The sequence below is a fragment of the Microtus pennsylvanicus genome, chromosome 5 (genome assembly GCF_037038515.1).
Source record: "Microtus pennsylvanicus isolate mMicPen1 chromosome 5, mMicPen1.hap1, whole genome shotgun sequence".
NCBI classification, from domain to species: domain Eukaryota; kingdom Metazoa; phylum Chordata; class Mammalia; order Rodentia; family Cricetidae; genus Microtus; species Microtus pennsylvanicus.
The window spans coordinates 135,616,085-135,637,288 of NC_134583.1; the positions used below are offsets into that span (position 1 = coordinate 135,616,085).

The window sequence follows — 21,204 nt, forward strand, 5'->3', positions numbered from 1 at the left end:
AGCAAACCCAGGCTGCCTGACTTTTCCCAGGTCCCTTCGCCCACTGAGCCTTCTCGCCAAGCTTTCTATCACTCTTTACTATTAGTCTAAAATCTTTGAAGTACTAATATGAATATTCCAAAACTTCCTGCATTGGTGAGTGCAGCCTTTTTTGCTGGTCCAGTCCGTGCCTTAGGAAGGTTTGGAGACTGACACAGAGAAGAACAGGCAGTCAGGAGAGGGCTCCTAGTCACCCACCACAGGGACTGTGGGAGTCCAGTTCCCAAGGGAGGCCCAAGGGACAGGTGTACTTAGGGATTACCAGTGCCAAGGCAGGAGAGCCAGAGGCAGTTATGTTCCTTAGATTAGACTGTTTGTTCTCTAAAAGCTGTTCCTGGGAGGGGGTAGATTCATAATTTGCACAGGCAAAATGAGTTTTAGCTGCCAGAGGAGAGCCCTTCCACAAAGATTCAGATACTCACTTTAGAAATTTCCAAAGTATGGAAATGTAAGGAGTTATGAGAGAAAGTGATCACTGTCAGCCACTGCACTACAGTGTGAACAGAGCATGGTCACTGTCAGCCACTGCACTACAGTGTGAACACAGCACGGTCACTGTCAGCCACTGCACTACAGTGTGAACACAGCACGGCCACTGTCAGCCATTGTACTACAGTGTGAACACAGCACGGTCACTGTTAGCCACTGCACTACAGTGTGAACACAGCACGGTCACTGTCAGCCATCGCACTACAGTGTGAACACAGCACGGTCACTGTTAGCCATTGCACTACAGTGTGAACACAGCACGGTCACTGTTAGCCACTGCACTACAGTGTGAACACAGCACTGCCACTGTCAGCCATTGCACTACAGTGTGAACACAGCACGGTCACTGTTAGCCACTGCACTACAGTGTGAACACAGCACGGTCACTGTCAGCCATCGCACTACAGTGTGAACGCAGCCACTGTCAGCCACTGCACTACAGTGTGAACACAGCACTGCCACTGTCAGCCATTGCACTACAGTGTGAACACAGCACGGTCACTGTTAGCCACTGCACTACAGTGTGAACACAGCACGGTCACTGTCAGCCATCGCACTACAGTGTGAACGCAGCCACTGTCAGCCACTGCACTACAGTGTGAACACAGCACGGCCACTGTCAGCCACTGCACTACAGTGTGAACACAGCACGGTCACTGTCAGCCACTGCACTACAGTGTGAACACAGTGCTGTCAGCCATTGCACTACAGTGTGAACACAGCACGGCCACTGTCAGCCACTGCACTACAGTGTGAACAGAGCATGGTCACTGTCAGCCACTGCACTACAGTGTGAGCACAGCACGGTCACTGTCAGCCACTGCACTACAGTGTGAACGCAGCCACTGTCAGCCACTGCACTACAGTGTGAACAGAGCATGGTCACTGTCAGCCACTGCACTACAGTGTGAACACAGCACGGTCACTGTCAGCCACTGCACTACAGTGTGAACACAGCACGGTCACTGTCAGCCATTGCACTACAGTGTGAACAGAGCATGGTCACTGTCAGCCACTGCACTACAGTGTGAACACAGCACGGTCACTGTCAGCCATTGCACTACAGTGTGAACACAGCACGGCCACTGTCAGCCATTGTACTACAGTGTGAACACAGCACGGTCACTGTCAGCCATTGCACTACAGTGTGAACAGAGCATGGTCACTGTCAGCCACTGCACTACAGTGTGAACACAGTGCTGTCAGCCATTGCACTACAGTGTGAACACAGCACGGTCACTGTCAGCCATTGCACTACAGTGTGAACAGAGCATGGTCACTGTCAGCCACTGCACTACAGTGTGAACGCAGCCACTGTCAGCCACTGCACTACAGTGTGAACAGAGCATGGTCACTGTCAGCCACTGCACTACAGTGTGAACACAGCACGGTCACTGTCAGCCACTGCACTACAGTGTGAACACAGCACTGCCACTGTCAGCCATTGCACTACAGTGTGAACACAGCACGGTCACTGTCAGCCACTGCACTACAGTGTGAACACAGCACGGTCACTGTCAGCCACTGCACTACCACATGCCTATAACTATTAAGATAACAGCAAATTATTCTATAAACTTGTGCTGAATTATTTCCATGAGAATTCTTCTCTTCCTCTTTGCCAATGTTTGACATTGTTGCATTTTGTCTTTCGTTCGGTGAAAAGTGGTACGTTATTGGCAATTTATTTTTTATGAATTTTGCACTAGTGTACTTGGCTTTAATATAGTTAGGAAAGAGAGTCATAATTTTAACAAAAGTTTGTGTAAATAGTATGGTTTGTAAGGGAGATGGGAGTAATAGGAGAGAAAGAACTTTGAAAGACTAGAAATGGTTAGAAGCAGCCATTGTGCTTATGACTGAGAGCACACAGGGGCTAAGAATCCTTCCTACTGTTTTAAGTTGACATCTTGCTTGATGGGCATGGCTGTGGCTTAATGAACGGAAACAGTTCCTTTGGTCTTCGTGAAACTTGATCAATGCCTGCCCCCTGGAACTTGCCTTGACGTATTCTGTAGACACTGAGGAGGCTGCTCATGAAAGAGTCTTGCTGTAGGAACTTTGCTGGAAGAACTGGCTGAGATGAAGCCCTGGGGGGGGGGGGGCTGTTGGTCCCTGGATGTTGCAGGCCGTGATGCTTTGTAGGAACTTGGTGTTGGCAAAGCCACACAAGCCGCGTGAACAGTGGAACCTGGATTCTTTTCCAGGCACTTTGTGAGCAAACCATGCCAACTTACTGACAGACTCCCTGCCATCTGACAAGGAAAGACTATTTGAGGGGCCCAGATCTATTTTCACCCAGTAGGCAAGTGGGTGACAGGAAGTGGGAAACACCAGATGGGTGATGGGCACAGTGCATCCCTTAGAGATTCAGCTTCCAAGGAGTCCCTTGAGCATATTCAGACTCCCTACCGTCGCAAATTGCTGTGTTTACCAGAGAAGGTAAACTTCCTACAACTAAAGAGCTTTTTACCTGTGCTACAAATGAGGGAACGTGACCCCCAAGTCATCGTGTTGATCATTGCTTGTATTAAATATTCCTTTTTTCCTATTTCTTGTTTTTCGAGACAGGGTTTCTCTGTAGCCCTAGTTGTCCTGGAACTCACTCTGCAGACCAGGCTGGCCTCGAACTCACAGAGACCCACTGTCTCTGCCTCCGAGTTCTGGGGTTAAAGATGTGTGCCAGCACTGCTCAGCTCTAATTGTTCATGTTCTCTCTCAGCCACACTGAGTGGTCAATCTAGCTAGACTACGTTATAAAGTTAGCTCTGACAACTTGTGTGCAAAATTAAATTGCAGAGAGAGTGATAATATGTATACACATGCAGACACACACATACCACACAGACACATACACACCACACAGATACACACACATAACACACACACACACACCACATAGACACACACAATACACACAGACACATACACACCACTGGGTATATATGTGCCTGTTTATGTAACTACAAAAGCATGTGAAGTATGTTTGTATACATATGAACACTAAATAAAAAGATATTTTAATTATTTGAGATATAGATTTGTTGATTAATTTGTTTAGAAGTAAGTGCACCTAAGTTTTTGTCTTAAATATTTTAAGATTCTGAGAAATCCAATGTTTTTGTATTTTCAGTATAAACAAAAACATTTTGATATACTTGTAAAATTGGTTGAGATGGTGTACAGTGTAAAGCAGTCAAGAGAAACTGATAAAAATAGTTAGCAGAGCTCAGAAGTATGACAATGGCTTCTTAACAATTCGGGTGCCTAGAAACCAGGTCCAGCTGCGTCTTCCTGGAGAAGGGTTCACATGTGGGCCTTCTCTCTGAAGATCCGCACCACTCAGAATGAATTTGATCTTCTTTCTTTCGCCAGAGCCTAGTTTTTGTGAAATAAAATTTAACCTAATCAACATTTTGTCAACACAGAACCCTTCAGTAAGACGTTTTTCACTGACTTTTCCTGCTATGTCAGTTGAAATGGCCATGGTTTGTCAAGTTTCAAGAAATTTAGACTAATTTTCTTTTTAGTTGTAGGTTGTCAAAAGAAAAATTTTCTTTTTGTTGGCTTAGGTTGTCAATATAGCCTCCAATTTGTAAACCGTTATGCCAGATTATTATTTTTTAAAATTATGTATTGATTTTTATGAGCATTGATTGCTGTTTTCCTGCATGTCTGTGTGAGGGTGTCAGATCCCCTGGAACTGGACTGATAGAGAGTTGTGAGCTGCCGTATGGACAGTGGGAACTGAACCCGGGTCCTCTGGAAGACCAGCCAGTGTTCTTTACTGTGAGCCATCTCTCTACCCCCTTATGTCTGAGTCCTTTGACCTAGTGATTTGAATTTTAACATGCTACTGCCTGCCTTAATGCTACCTTAAAGTAATCATGATTTTTCTTTTCTAGATTAACAGAACCTTCTGGATATTTAACAGATGGTCCCATTAACTATAAATATAAAACTAAGTGTACATGGCTAATTGAAGGCTAGTAAGTATACAATTTTAGCTAAATAAGTTAATTTTATTCTGAGGTGTTAAAGTAAATGATTAATGTTAAATTAGGTAAAATGACTAGCTATATATTTATTTCCTTGTTTATTATGGAACATATGCATAGTTTTTATGAAGTTTAAAAATTTAATCATAGTACATCTGTAGTGTAATAGATAAATACGTATTTTGTCTTTGAGTTATATTATTGCAGGACTAAACACACATTAGACCTCTTGGCTTTTGAGAAGCCTCTTGTTAGGAACTTAACAAATGCTGCAGAGAGTGTAAACACATTCTATGCCGGGCTGTGCTATTGGTTAATACTTTTCAGACTGTAAACACATTCTGTGCCGGGCTGTGCTATTGGTTAATACTTTTCAGACTGTAAACACATTCTGTGCCGGGCTGTGCTATTGGTTAATACTTTTCAGAGTGTAAACACATTCTGTGCCGGGCTATGCTATTGGTTAATACTTTTCAGAGTGTAAACACATTCTGTGCCGGGCTGTGCTATTGGTTAATACTTTTCAGAGTGTAAACACATTCTGTGCCGGGCTGTGCTATTGGTTAATACTTTTCAGCATTTTAGTTCTCATAGCCCTTTAAATTTTAATTGTGCTAAGGATCTTTGAAATATTTTCATAACGTCTTGAAGAAGAGTTAGTTGTTTACCTCTGGGCACTTTTCACGATGAGGCGTTTACCATTTAAAGTTCATCCTGAGCAGGCCATAAGTGAGCCAACAGGATCCTTTGGTGCTGCTTCACCATTTTCAGAGTGCGTTTGCAAACCAGGCTTTCTGAATACTTTAAAGTCTTTTTAAAGCCACAGCAGCTATTTTCTACTATTTACCCGCAATCTGCCTTTGCCTCTCCTTAGTGTATCACTCCTTTGAGCACACTGGGAAGAGCCTCATGCCTCCACCTGAAGGTTCTCTATCACTGCTTCTGCATCAGATGCTTCCGGGTGGTTAATGTTGTCTCCAGCTCTATTACAGCTCGCTTTGATAGGATGCATCCTGTTAGGTTGTAATTTAATAAGGTTTAGGTAAAAAATACATAAAGTATGTAACTTCTGCCTCAGTCCAATCTATGTCTGCCTTTTGTTGTTGACTGAAGTTTTAAGAAAAAGATATGTGTAGTTTGAAACCATTGTCTTGAAAGCATATCAGTTTTTCTTCTGGTGATTTAAGGATTTGTAGAAAAAGTATCTGTAATAGATTTTTGATAAAATTACTATGCCTGATTCTAAAAATATTATATTTTATATGAAATTAAGGAGATTCTTTGTCTTTTCTTTCTTTTTTTTTCTTTCAGTCCAAATGCAGTGTTAAGGTTAAGATTCAATCATTTTGCTACTGAATGCAGCTGGGATCACATGTATGTTTATGATGGAGATTCAATATATGCGCCTTTAGTAGCTGTGCTTAGGTGAGTGATTATGTTTGCCCGATGAGCTATTGACAGCCATAGAAAAGTAAAGAACTGTATAATTTGCTTATTTGAAGCCTACCGTATTGATCTGGACTCAGATTTATGGTGGTTGGCGATGGCCGGATTTCACAGATTATTATAATACTCTGTTTACTATGACTGTCTACTTAAGTGTATGCACAGTAATGTAAACATGCTATAAATATGAATAAATTCTATACTATACTATAGGAACTATAAACGTCTTTATAAACCCTCCTTATTTTCACTACATTTATTTTATTCCTTTAAGTTGGTTTGAATATGTTTTCTTAAATCTCTGCTCAGAGGGCTTTGGGTGAGTTCAGGCTGACAGATAGATGAGTGTATGCATCTTTTATAATTGTCTTTTTGTTATACGAACTGGGGGAAATTTAAATTCTGGAAACCAGGTTTAGGTTATACTTGGTTAAAGGTTTTAATAAAGGAGGTATTTCTTTTCTTTCTTTCTTTCTTTCTTTCTTTCTTTCTTTCTTTCTTTTCTTTTTTTTTTTTTTGATTTTCAAGACAGGGTTTCTCTGTAGTTTTTGGTGCCTGTCCTGGAACTAGCTCTTGTAGACCAGGCTGGCCTCAAACTCACAGAGATCCGCCTGCCTCTGCCTCCCAAGTGCTGGGATTAAAGGCGTGCACCACCACAGCCCGGCTTAAAGGAGGTATTTCTACTAGCTCTCAAAAGTTTGGAAATTTAGGTCACTTCATAATATTTTATAAGCAGTCAGATTATCAAGACATTAATTTTGAAATCATAGCAATGTAATATTAATTTAAACTTTGCAGTAATACTGCATTATTGAACAGTTGTGAGTGGGAGGAAAATATATGGGCTACAGAGAAAAGTATGGATGTATAATACAGATTTTGTATTTAGCTTAACCAGCGTGATTGTTGACAGATTGCTTATTACATTATTCTTTACCTTTGTTACACATTATCTCTCATTTCTATCAATGTTGAAGAGTTAAGTGTAGCTAAAAGCCTTTTTCCCCACAGTTATTTTAATTTAAAGCATTCTTCTCACTATCTTGCAAATATTTTATTTCCTCAATAACTTGGAATTCTGTTGGACAAGCATTTGAGGGCTGGTATTTCCATTGTGTTTTGTGATTCTATAATGTGTGACTGCTTTAGAGTATACCTGTAGAAAGTAGTCTAGGTTTCCTATGGTACTGCTGAAAATACTTTAGAACTGCTTTAGAAAAGACGTGTGTGGTCTGCGTACGTGGAGGACAGAACTGAGCTCTGGTCGTCTGCAAGAGCAACAAGCACTCTCAGTCACCGGAAGCCCCTCGAGCCCTTAGAACTTCCATTCTGGGTTTGAACATCATGAAAAGTTGTTAGAAATAGTAGTTTAAAGACACTAGGTAAAAATGTTAATAGACCCTTGAACCAATTATGTTAGAAAATTTATTATGGCAATTAGATACAATAGTTGCACATTTAATTTTGACAATTAATACTGCATTTTGTGACCATTTCATTGCTTTTGTGTCATTGTTGACTGATTATCATTTCGACTCATCTTTTCTGGTGCTCGGTCATCTCATGAGTTTGCACTCATTACCACCTACTTAACAGATTTCTACCCATGTGTTCCTGTCACTGAAGGAAGCTTTCCTGAGATAATTACCGTGGGTTTAACCTGTGAAGGTGGAACTGAGAATCTCATCATCGAGCACTCCTGTTACCTGTCCCGAGTGAGCTAGACAGTTTTATGCCAACTTGGCACAATCTGTAGTCACGTGAGAAGAGGGAGCCTCAACTGAGAAAATGCCTCCTTAGGATCCGGCTGCAGGCAAGCCTGTAGGGCACGTTCTTAATTAGCAATTGACGTAGAGGGCCCCATCCTGTTGTGGGTGCATCACTCCGGGCTTGTGGTCTTGGCTTCTATAAAAGAGCAGGATGAGCCATGAGGAGCCACAAGGGCAAGCCAGCGAGCAGCACCCTCCATGGCCTCTGCAGGAGCCTGTCCAGTTTGAGTTTCTGCCTTGGCTGAATCAGTAGACTGATTCAGAATATGTAAGCCAAATAAACTCTTTCCTCCAAGTTGCTTTTGGTCTAAGACACCGAGGAGATGGAACCTTGTGGTATATTGAACATCCACTCGATGCCGAGTGTTGTGGCTACAGTTTAAATATTTTCTAGACCCTTTCTAAAATCTTGTGGCTGAAGTACTGTTATCTTCCATTTTATGACTGAAAAATTGAGTCTGAGAGAAATCATTTACCTCTAGGAGGTGATAAGCTAGGATTAGGATTTCAGTCTCAATTCAGAAGCATATAGTGTTAAACTCTACTTTGCTAAGAATATACATTTAATTATTTTAGGATTAGAATACTATAAATATTTATCACTCAGCCAACTACATGGATAATTGTTACATTTAATAACTCCCTCAGTTACCAGAGTCTGTCAGAAGCCTGGAAGATGTAGTAAGGAATAAAGCAAAGGTCGTTTTGACACCAAGGCCTGGAGTACGGCGAAACTTGCTAGAAGAAGGGCACACAGACTGTCCTCACTGGGGACACCAGCTGGAAGTTGGAGGATGTCCCCATCTTTTCTTCTGACTATTTAACCACAAACCGAGGGAACCCATGCTTCCTAATTTTCCATAATTTTCAAGAATTATTCACAGAACTCAGAAAAGTGCTGTATTTGTGGTTGAAGTTTTATTCTCAAGAATAGAAATTGGCAACCAGCCTAAAAGGGAGGCATAGAATGATGAGAAACATAAAACATTGTGTGCTTGGGGTGTTTCCCACCCAGCACACCAATGCATACAATCACTTGGAGGCGCACCTGAGCTGCAGGTGTCTGGAGTTGGGTTTTGGTTGTTTGTTTCATCATGTAGGCTGGGTTGTGGAATCATTGTCCATGAGGAAGCTGAGTACAGATCTCTACTCTTCCCTCCTGTGTTACTAAGGCAGGCTGATCCTAGATGACTTCAACTCTACAATCTCGTTGCTGGATTTGCTGGGGTGACCATTCCCCCAGCTGGAAGCGTAACTTTAGATTCTGTTTTGAAGAGAAACACTGACAGAAACTGTCAAGGCCTACTGTGCATAGGAGACAGTTTGTCATGAGAAATTTTAGGGATTTGAAGCTCCTGTTCCAAGAACTGGTAGCAAAGTTGTTTGTCTGGTGAGTGAGGGAGTCAGCATGCACCTATGTGATGTAATTCTTGAGTTACTCAAATAGTGATTCCTTGTGCACTGTACTTAGGAATTGGATCTTATTCTGTAGGCAGGATATTATTACAATATGAAGATTGTTTATAATTGGAAAGTTTTCTAATACTCTTATCCTCTCCGGTGAATAGATGTCAGTATGTGTCTCCTCAAGACAAGTTACACAGCAGATGTAGTCACACAACTTTGGGAAGTATTATGTGTATGTAAATCCAAGACTGGTGGTGTGGAATCAAATTCTGTTGACCATCTCTTTTTAAAATGGTCTATTCTCCACCACACGTATAGATGCAATAAGCCAGGGGTTGGTTACTTTTTACTTTGTTTGTATTTGCAAATAAAGCATCCCTAGGATCTCATTTTTGTATCACATATAATTTGTTTGAGACAATGCAGTTACCAGTGATGCCTAAATGCTACTTTAATTTTGGCAATTTTTTTTACTACTTTGAGAAATGAAAAATTGAGTATCTGAAAAACGTTGTGAATCTCACAAGCTATATATAGAAGATATATATCAATATTCTATTTTACAATGTCCTAAAGAGACAAGTAAGAGCAGGATGGCGCTGCAGGTGGAGGAGCTTTGATAGCGGAAGTGTTCACTTGTAACCCCAGCACTTGAGAGGCTAAGACAGGCGGACACCGTGAGCTCAAGATCAGCCTGGGCTGCAGTGTCTCAAAAAACCGGAAAAACAAAAACCACCAACCAGTCACCAAGCAAACAGAGGAATTATCCGATACTTAGAACTTTTTGTACATTTGTTACCCTGCCCTTCGCCATATGTTTTCTTTTGTGTACTTATTGACCTAGATGGAGAATATTTAGGAATATTTATGTTCTAATCTAATAATAAGCAGAATTTTAAAGAAACAAAAGCACACATTTAAACGTACCTGCTATCTAGATCATCGTATTGGGAACACACAGTTTTGAGGAGATTTCTCTGTCAGCGTGTATGCTGCTTTAAAGTGTTTCTCCACCACTCTTTGTGGTCAGCGGGGAGGAGAGAGCTATCCAGCCACAGTTAGAGTGAAGTCTGTCTGTGAGCCAAGGGACCACTGTGGGCTGCTGTAGGACGGATAGCAGTTCAGCCCAGGTAGGGCTGGAAGAGGAGAGAAGGAAGACAGCCTTAGTGGCAGAGGAGCAGGCGTGGGGGAGGAAGGTGCTGCCGTGGTGAGTGCTAGTTTATTATCAGCAGTGTTGTCTACCTAACGGGGTAGAAACTGAAGAACTGGTGTGTGCTTCCCCGTAGTTCTCCTCTCCAGTCTGCCTGCTTTCTGACATGGATACTGTTTTTGAGTCTATTTTCTGTGCAGTCACAGTGGGTACCCACAGCTCTCCATTCTGATCTTCTTCAGTGGCTTGATCGTCCCCGAGGTGAGGGGCAACGAGACGGTGCCTGAGGTTGTCACCACGTCTGGCTATGCGCTGCTGCACTTTTTCAGCGATGCTGCATATAACCTCACTGGCTTCAACATCTTCTACTCGTGAGTGTTTGTCCACTTTCATCTAGTAAAACAGCCCTAACTTATATGTGAATGTCCTACATACCAGGAAAGGGTTGGTGTTAAATTTCCACGTATATAGGATCTTTTTCTAAGTGATGTCAGTTATTAGCCTTATACCACAGCCTGCCCTCTAAGCCCGATTTATGATGATTATCAAGTCTTGAGGATCTTATAGTAGCAAACTGCGTGGTTGGAAAGTTAATTACAAAATTAAAAATTGATTAAGTAATTAATTAAGGGAAAACAGTACCAGCATCGTTTTACACATATAGCATCACACACGTGGCCAGGATATGATAGTGGATCCCCTAGACCTGGGGTTACAGACAGTTGTGAACCACCAGGTGGGTGTTGCGTATTGAACCTGGGTGCCCAGGAAGAGTAGCCATTGCTCTTAACCATGAACCGTCTCTCTCTTAACATAGTTGTTTTCATCCAGATCCTTTTGTATCTAGACATTAAGGGTGCGCTAATGAGAGCTGCCATCCGGTGCTTATAGAGGAACGGCCACAGAACAGCTTGTCAGTTGTTTTCTTTGCTTCACGAAGGTAGAAATTGCTCAGCAGAAATAATTTCATCAAGAATAAAGTACTTAAAATACTTTTGAATTAGCAATCATTATGGGTTTTCTTTATGCAATAATGTATCCAAATATGTACACAAGGGAAAGTAAATATATATTAGAATAGAATCCGTTAAAGGGCTTTAACATGAAATGTGATGAGCATGCCTCTTTTGAATGTGTGGGGGTAGCATGTGTCTTAAGGTTAGAGCCAAGTCATCTCTTGATTCTCTTAAGTTTCAGGAGTTCATAAATTTCTCTTTTTCTTAAAATATATATATTAAAAATATTTATTTAAGGCTTTATAAACATCATGCTTGAAACTGCGCAGATGTTTTAGAAGCTGAACGTGTAGTCCTTGGACACTGGAGTTTGGGGACAACATACCTGGTTGGATGAACTGAGACTAACCGCAAATGGGAACAACTGAGTGAAGAGGAGTGAAGGGGGCTTGGGAGTGACAGCTCGTACCTGCCGGTCCCTGGAGGCTGGGGCAGGAGACCCTGTCTCTACAGATGGGCTCAAGAACAAAGCCATGCTGTGAAACTGTTAAAGTAATAAACACAAATGAAAATTAAGTCTCTATAAGCCACTCAACTCATTTTTATTTTTCTTGAATTTGAATATTTGAATGTGAATTATGTTTTACAGAATCAATTCTTGTCCCAACAACTGCTCTGGCCATGGAAAGTGTACAACCAGTGTGTCTGTTGCGAGTCAAGTGTACTGTGAGTGTGATAAGTACTGGAAAGGGGAAGCGTGTGATATCCCGTACTGTAAAGCCAACTGTGGCAGTCCGGACCATGGCTACTGCGACCTGACGGGAGAGAAACTGTGTGTCTGCAATGACAGCTGGCAAGGTAAGCGCGGGGTGTGGAGTGATGGCCTCTGAGAATTCTGCCTTCGTGTCTGTGTTTGTGTGCCTGCGCCTCACTTTCGTTGTTGTTGTTTTTCCTTTGGTATCCTCAGTTAACTGTTAACTTCTTAGTAGTCTGCATTTTCACAAACAGATGTAATGGCTGTCCTGCCAGCCAGCTCCCAAATAATCCCTCTACAATAATCCCTCTATGTCCTACCATGGGGCCTGTACCTCTGTCCCATTCTGCGTCAGACTTGTCCCTTGTCTCCTTGGCCTTTGTCTCTCCTCTTCCCAGAGTGCTCTCTGTGCCCAGAGGTCCCGCTCATACCTCCTGCCTAGCATTTGACCTTTTAACTCTTTATTAAGCCAATCAGAAGGCTTCTTGACAAAGACACATCCTCACAGCGTACAAAAAGATTATTCTACAGTAAACAGAATTGGTAGGCTTGTCTACCTGCTGTTTTAAGGATTAAATGACGTTACGCGTTAAACTTAAAATTGTAGGTATAGGATCATTATGATCTTCTGTAATTTTCTTGTTGACTTTTCAGAGATTAGATGACTTCACTGGATTTAGTATGTGGTGTATTCAAATTTACTTCATAATGGGTAATGTACTGTATTGTGAAAATAAATGGTGTCTCACAGGTATGGCATCATTTTAAATGTATTTCTTAGGGAAGACTGACCTCTTGTGGATATTTAAAAAAGAGCATAGACTATTTCACTAAGTGAAAGTTTATTTAGCTGCCTGTTGTAAAAGTTAGATTTCAGTAAAGAATTTAAAATTTAAATTTAACCATTAAAAACAAAAAAAATAAAAAACAAACAAACAAAAAAAAGAAATTCACTTAGGATGAATGGAAGTGAATCAGCACATCTCTGGTTTTACTCCGGAGCTAATAATCCTTAGAGCACACTTTTCTCTGCCCATCTGTATTTGTTTGTTTGTGCTTTCTTGCAAATAATGGCTGTGAAATTGTACAGTTTTCATGTGTATCTAATCATTATGATGTTGGCTTTAGCATTTGAGGTGTCTGTGTTTCTGTGGTTTATATATGATATCTACTTTTAAAATATTTTTATTGCTAAACAACCGATATTCAAACAAGTGAGTTGTACACACATTCATACATATTTCTATCCCCTGAAAACTCTGTTTTAAGTACATAAGTATACCTTGCAAATACAAACAAGATGGACTACTTTCTTTCCATCACAAATAATTTTTTTGTTTTACTGTTTACCTGTGCTTTTTTATAGTTTTCTGGTGGTGACCATTAAGTAAATTTTATGTTTATAAAGTAAATTTTACTCAATAGAAATATTGAAACTCCTGCACTATAGATAAAATAAATAAACCTTCACCTTACAAAAAAAATTAAATTTAAACCACACTGAAGAGTTTTGGGTTTCTTAAGCACGTGGGTATATAGTCATATGTTTCTCCTTGTGGAGTTAAGCTAAGAGATGAGTATCGTTATTGGCCATCATCTGATCAAGTCTACTTTGCTGATTACATTTGCAGAGAAGCTTCCTTTGTGCTACTGTGTATATGCCTTTTTGACAGGGAACTTGGCCTCACGAATTACATAATTCAGGGTACACTGAACCTGTGTTCTTACAATACAGGGTGGTTCTCCCTGATCCTACTACACACGTACACACTGCACCAGTGACTTCTAGCAACAAGGATTTTATTAGTGGTTATCTGTTATTTATGATTGTGGCAGGTGCACATTTTCAAGTGTTCATTAATGTTAGGACTCTATGTTTAAGTGCTTAATCATTTCCAAATTTTGTATCCTTACCCTCATAAATTGCTTCGAGACTTTTTTCCACTTAAATTTTGAAGTAAAATATTTTCCTATTCTATAGTAATTGTCTATTTATAGTAGTTTAAGTAAAACCAAAGAAATCAAAGTAGGGCTTACAATAATGCTTTCCAAACCGAGTTTATCTGTCATGTCAGTTTAATAGCTTGAATACAAAAGGAGACTATATCTGTGTAACCTTACCTGACAACACCCACTCCTCTTTCGCTCTTTACATGATTATTTCCTCTTTGGAATGCTTCTCTTCTGAGGGTGTTATAGACATCCAAACATCAACTCCCTCTTGTTTTATTTTATATATATTTGTTCTTGTTGTCGCTACTGCTTGTATGTTCTGTTCTCACTAGTATGTCATGAAGGCATGGCATAAACTCCCAGAATTGCATATGCCTTAACATATGGAAAAAGGAGAAGCCAGTGCTGTCCCCGTCCACTCTGCTGACACACAGTGGTGTCGTGAGCCATCTATGCGTACACATGTTAGCAGTAAGCATGTCTCCCTAGAACAGTGGTTCTCAACCTTTCTAATGCTGCAGCCCTTTAATACAGTTCCTCACGTTGTGACTCCCAATGATAAAATTATTTTGTTATTACTACAAAATTACAGCAGAGTAACTGTAATTTGGCCACAGTCATGAATCGTACTGTAAATAGTTCTCCAGTGGTCTTTTGGGGGTCGTGACCCACAGGTTGAGAACCAGTGCTCTGGATGAGGACATTTTATTAAGAGCGCACACACAAAGGAGGAGCCTGGCTTAAGTTAAGTCTTGGGTTCCATTCCCAGCAGTTCTGCTGTCTCAGCCGGGCTCTGTACTTCAGTTTTGTGTATCGCATGGTGACAGCGTTTTCTCTGTTCTCGCTCATCTTATTCTTTCATTTGTCATCACTTTGATCTTTCTGTTGTTAGAGACGCTTTCCAAACCACCGAGGAGTGTGTTTTAAGTGTGGAAGGCTCCATTAGAGCGCTCGTCTCCCTTTCCCTGTAGAAAACACTTAAAGGAACCATTGGTTGAAATGGGCAAGTTTATGCTTAGTGTGACATTTTGGAAAGTAAATAATTTTACTTTATAATTTTGTCATAATAAATAGAATGATGATCACCAGTCATACAATTCATTGTTTGGAAAGTTAACTATTACCAGAATAGATCAAGGGTATTTAATACACTGAAACAGACAGTAACGCTTTAGAGATTGCTTTTATGAACCTAGTTCATATGCAGAATATTTTGGCTACTGTAACAAGATTTTCAGTGGACTTAGAAGGCAGTGCTCTTCTCTTCAAAGCTGTTTTCTTATTTTGCTTTTCTCATTTTGGAGAATTTCAGAATTCAGTATACATCTTAAATCATAAGTGGAATAAAAAATGTTGGGTATAGCAAAAATAATTTAGGTATGCTACGATGACATGAGAGGCTCTGTAAGAATTAATTTTACTTTCAACATTTGACCAATTTAATTTGACCAAAACAATATATCCAACATATCAAATATAGGTGTAATCTTGGAGGTATTGTAAGTTTAGTTCTAGACGGTTACAGTGAAATAAATATTGCAGTATAGTAAGTTATGTGTGTTTTTCTAGTTTCCCAGAACACATGATTATATTTATGCAAAACTATAAATATACAATTATACTTGTAAATTTACAATAAGATTATTATAAAATGTACCTATCATCTTAATTAAAATCTTTTGCTGCAAAATGACAGCAGTCATTGAGCTGTTGCTGAGGAGTCTGTTTTCGCTGGTGGACGGTCTTGCCTGTGTGATGGCTCCCATCGTTGGTAGAGGCTGCAGTAGCTGTGGTTGTCTAAAGGGAGAGGTCAGTGAAGTTTGCAGGACGAGTTTGATTGATACAGTACTGGTTGATAATGTGTCCGCCCCCTGAACAGAGCCTCTTTCAAAACTGGAGTCTGTCCTCTCATGGCTCTTGACTAACCAAGCAATATTCTAAGTTTGTCATTCTGAAGTGTCTACTGCATCTTTACCAGTAGAGTTCATCCTGGGAATTCATTTTTTGGCAGTGTTTCAGTTATATCTCCATGCCGTACTTCTGGTCCTTTTGTGGTGCCCACCAGACTAGCAGTTACTGCTTTTACTGTAGTGAAAATGTCTCCTTTAAGTTCCTGTGAATGTTGGCATTCTGACCTTCGTCTGTAATCTCAGATACTCTTACTGGCATCAGAATGATGACGGAGCCCTCTAGAGTGTCTCCAGTGTCAACATTAGTGCTTGCTGCTCACTTCCTGGAGCCGGCTTCTTCCCTGACTCCTTGTAAGCCAGTAACCTCTGCTCACTCTAGACTTTGCGACTTTCCTTCTTTCTCAGCTTTCAGAGTATTAAGCAGAGCAAACACTTTCCTGTTGTCTGCATTCTGCTTCTGGTTTAGGTTTTGTTTTAAGGAATGTTATGAATGTTTCGATGTTACATTCAAACCCCAAACTGCACTGTTAGCAGAAGGGTATTGCACCTCTTCTCCTCCGCTTTCTCTGGAGTGGCTCTTTCCATGTCCTTGGAGAAATTTGGTCCTGCACTCACGACTTGGCTTTGATACAAAGTGGAAGGTACTGGACTTCCCCCTTCATCTCAGTATTTAGACACCGCTCAGAAGACCGCAGGTGCAGACCTGGTTCAGCTAGTGTGGTCGTAGGCCTCTGCTTGAGACACATGCATCTGCCAAGTGCAGCCACCAGGTGTGCCCGTGATAGAGTCACTGCTGCTTGATAAGTGCATCCAGATGTCAGCTGTCACGTGAGAGAAGGACCGGAGCGGAAGGAGTTCCTCCTGTGACTCCGGTTCCAGAGATATTTATCAGCCTCTCTGCATCTCACAGTGAGGAGACCCAGACCAGGCAGCCCTGCGTGGAACACGCTAACTAATAATGATTTTCATTCGATGAAACCCTTTATAGTTTTAAAATGGTTTTTATTTTATTGTACTTTATTTTCTTTGTTGATATATGAGCCTACCTACTGAAGCCAGTTTGGGTCTTAATAATGTAATTCTTATTTTCACATTTGTCTAATAGTTTATAAATGCTTTATTTTTTAACTTTTTTATATTTATTTATTATGTACACAATATTCTGTCTGTGTGTATGCCTGCATACTATTTTGTGAAATATTAAAAAATTGCAATAGCGTTGTGAGTAGATTATTGTTTCCGCTTTATGTATGAAAGCTTGATGATTGGCAAGGTAAACAGATTTGTTCAAGGTGACCTCATTATTGACAGAACTAGATTAATATTCTAGTAGCATGCTAAAGTAAATATGAAATTTCATATTTTTTAAACTATGATATTCATTAGAGCATGTTAAGATCTAATCATATTTCCCCTTGCTAAGAGTTTATTTGCAAGTTATATTTTAGCTGTTTTCATGAGGGAAGATTTTGGGACAAGGTCTTACTGTGTGTAGCTCAGGCTGAACTTGCTCAGTAGCCCCTGAGATTTCACTCTTCGTCCCTCAGCCTGACTGAGGGCTTTGGAGGTGTGTACCACCACGTACGGTCAGACATTTCTAATATGGTGGGTATTAGGTTTTTAAGTTCTCTTATTCCACGTAATCTATCTGTTTCTTTGATCTACAATCTTTGTTTAATTCAGTGTGTTGTTTGTGTGGTTATCTTTTTTTAAATAGGTCCGGATTGTTCTCTGAATGTCCCTTCTACTGAGTCTTACTGGATTTTGCCAAATGTTAAACCCTTCAGCCCTTCCGTAGGTCGGGCCTCACATAAAGCAGTTTTACATGGGAAATTCATGTGGGTCATTGGAGGATACACCTTTAACTACAGTTCTTTCCAAATGGTTCTGAAGTAAGTATTTATTTTTAGATATTTATAATTAACTAAGTTTTATTGGCCAAATATATAAAAAGCTATTTTTCTGATAGTACATACTTGCTATAATTGTACAGATTTGAGAATATATGCAATCATTTTGTTCAAAGTCAACATTTTTCAGTGCACATTGGAGTTTGTTTCATATAAAATTTTTATTACCAATCTAGAGTGTTTAAATAAATTTCATATAAAGGTAGGCTATACCTATGTAGGCAAAATGAATCCTGCTACCTTTTAGTTTTTAGAATGGAGTGTAATTGCATATATAAAAGTAATTTGCTTTTCTCCTTTAATTTTAATGTAACCACATACTTTTTTAGTATTTTTTTTTTTGCCAGAGTTATAACCTCAGTCATTTCGCTGTGGCCGTGGTTATGCCACAGTGCGGTTGGGTGGGTGATAACAGGAACCACACGGGGAGCAGCTTTACCTGGTTTCTTTTTCTGCTGATGATTGTATTTTACAAATTAATAGCAGAACAAGACAGTTGAAACAGGAAGAATCATTTGATTAGCAATGTTGTTTTCAGGAGCGATAGTCATAACTTTTAAATGTGAGCGTGATGTGGATATCTAGTCAGAACTGGTCCCGGACAGTATACCAGTGTAGAGTCAATAAATTGTCAGTTTTAGCCACTGACAGGACATGTCTGGACACTGAGTTGCATCTGAATTTCAGATAAAGAGTTTTTGGTGTAAGAATTCCCTTTGTCACTCAGGGTTGGGTGGCTGTTATTTCCTGGATCCTAGACAAGTGGCGAGTGGCTGTACTATGGGAAATGATACATGGGAAATGATTCTGCTGTCCTCAGGTCATTGCTGATGTCCCCTCAGGAAGGGGTGGGGCCTCCCATGCCCCTCCCCATCCGCCATGAAATGTTGGCAGACCCATGCCATGCAGCACCTTTCACTGTTGAAGGTGTGCAGAGTCACACTCACACTTATGATGCTTATTCAGATTACTGGGCATTCTCTACTTACCTGATAATTCTATCCCTTCAGTGTGTTAGACTTGTTAATTGTGTTGACTTAAAAATTTGTGAGTATAAGAAAGGCTTGCATTAGAACTATAATTTTTTCTAGAATTAAAATATAAAATAAAATAAATTCGGGGGGGGGGGCAAAGAAATGGCTCAGTGGTGAAGGGCACTTGCTGCTCTTACAGAAGACTTAGGTTTGACTCCCGGCACCCACATGGTTGCCCACAGGTGTTTGTAACTGCGTTTGGTTTTAGGTCATCCAGCACTGTTTTGCTTGAGATTATCAGTCATGTTTGTCTTTGTGAAGGTAATGAGGGAAGGCAGGCAATGGAGAATAAACATACATATCAGCAAAAGTGAAACTGTATACATGTAGATAGACAGACAGACTACTGGGGATCAAATTAGAATTTGACCAAAGTGGAGGGAGTTGCTGTGTTGGAGCCAAGCACAAGAAAGTTGAAAACTGAGGAAAGACTTGAAAAAGGAAGTCAGCAGTGGCACTGAAGTCATGTGTCGGCACAGAAAGGAGAGGAAGCAGAGCAGCTGTGTGATTGGGTGAGAACCACGTGAGGAAAGAATGAAGGTCAGGGGGAGCCTGAGGGAGGCTTGGAGGAGGGAGCCGATTGGTGCACCTCTGACCCTTTGACTCAGAACATTAGGGCGTTTGGGGAGAAGAGTGGAAACAGGGATCCGGTTAGAAGGAGGTTATCCGGGGAGTGAGTTTTCTATGAGGAGAGCTGGAACACATCTCACTAGGAGGGGAAGAGAAATCAGACAGTCTGGAAAGGAGTGACCAGGCATGAAGGGAAGTCACCCCGTGCAGTGTCTTCAGAGGGAAGCGAATGGAGAATTGAAGCCACCTACATCAAATGACGACCCTTAGCCAAGACAGAAAGTGGCCACGAGTTGTTGTGAAGATGTTCACTGTAACAGTTTGCGGAGTGGTCGGGTGGAGTTTGTTAGGAGAGAATGGGGATGCAGGTGGTGGGGGCCGTGGAGCAGCACAGGGCCAGCCTGGAGGGGAAGTGTGGCTACATTTTTGTCTTTTTTATAGACGTGTGCTGATCCAGTAAGATGAAAGGAAGACGCAAACACCACATACAAAACAAAGGGAAGATAGGGAGTTGTCTAGTGTTGCTGGATCCAGAGCACAAGGGACCTTGAGCACGTCTGGAGCAGAGGTCACTGGAGGTGCCTGGACTCCCGGGGGTAGGGGGCGCTGCTGCTTGTGTGCTCCGCTAAGTTCATGTCCCGTGTGTGGGGTGTGATGCTGTTCTGCCCAGGGTCTGAGTGCTAAGCACTGCAGGGGCTTGGTTTAGAGCTCAGTGTTCACACACAACAGACGTCTAGAGAGCCTTCTAACGTGTCACGTGATGCAAGGCCAGCCTGCTTCTACAGAAGCCTTCCCACTACCAGATGCATCTTGTACAATTTAAAAGAATCATTGGCAAGCAGGTTCTGTTTATACATAGGAAATACATAACTCTTGATGAATTGTTTTTTTCAAGATACATATGTATAGAGGGTAAGCATAAATACTCCAAGGAAATGGCTACTGTAAAAAGTCATTTTGTGAAAAGTCAAAAAGGAGGGATTTTTCTTCTGTTTCCAAGAAAAACTGGATTTTTTTAAAATTTGAAAGCAAAGAACTCGTTATTTTTAAGTTCAATGCAGTTATTAAATGCAATTAGACTAATTCTAGCAATAAATTCTCTACTCAAGTTCATGTATCTGTTTGGACTTTTTAAAATTTAGAGTGTATGAGTGCTTTGCTTATTGTGTGTGTGTGTGAGTGTGCCACATGTGGGCCTGTAGAGGTCAGGAGAGGGCGCTGCATCCTGCAGAATTGGAATCACAGACGGCCTCTGCTGGAACCAGTACTCTTAGCCACTGAGAATGTCTGTCTCTCAAGTCCTGTATGTTGTACGTGTGAATAACTGAATCTTAAGAGCAGGTATTTTTTTTGACTGGAGCTTTATTAACAATTTCTAACATGGTCCATGAAATTATTAATTCTACTTCTTTTTGACTTTAAAGAGAATTTGGATTCAGCGGAAGAAACACATACAGAAATTAAAGATCTGGAAGGAATTTTAGCTTGCTAATACGGTTTATTGTCTTGTTTTAGTTACAATTTGGAGAGCAGTATATGGAATGTCGGAGCTGTGTCAAGGGGACCTCTCCAGAGATATGGACACTCTCTTGCTTTATATCAGGTACGTCTCCTGCTTAAAAAAACCTGGTTATTGTCCTAAGAATTTGTGTTAGTAAGATGCTAGACCTCAGATTTATTTCAAGCATTCAATGAGAATAGTGGATTATAAGGCCCACAATATGGAGAGCTGATAGACTGACATTTTATAACACTGTTTTATGTTGGTCATAATAAAGATTGAGGGCTTTTGGTGGGGCTTCTGGTCTCCCCTTCCTTG

At 40.8% G+C, this 21,204-nt stretch overlaps 1 protein-coding gene across 4 annotated transcripts in view; it reads left to right on the plus strand.

Moving 5' to 3' along the window:
- The window catches only part of Atrnl1 (attractin like 1), a 597,040-nt gene that overhangs the window by 14,681 nt on the left and 561,155 nt on the right, over positions 1–21,204 (plus strand). For all 4 annotated transcript variants that reach the window (XM_075974528.1, XM_075974530.1, XM_075974531.1 and 1 more), the window contains exons 2-7: positions 4,434–4,517; positions 5,838–5,951; positions 10,541–10,669; positions 11,904–12,112; positions 17,589–17,763; positions 20,901–20,988. In XM_075974528.1, coding sequence (XP_075830643.1) covers positions 4,434–4,517; positions 5,838–5,951; positions 10,541–10,669; positions 11,904–12,112; positions 17,589–17,763; positions 20,901–20,988 — 799 coding nt within the window. The remainder of the gene's footprint in view (positions 1–4,433; positions 4,518–5,837; positions 5,952–10,540; positions 10,670–11,903; positions 12,113–17,588; positions 17,764–20,900; positions 20,989–21,204) is intronic.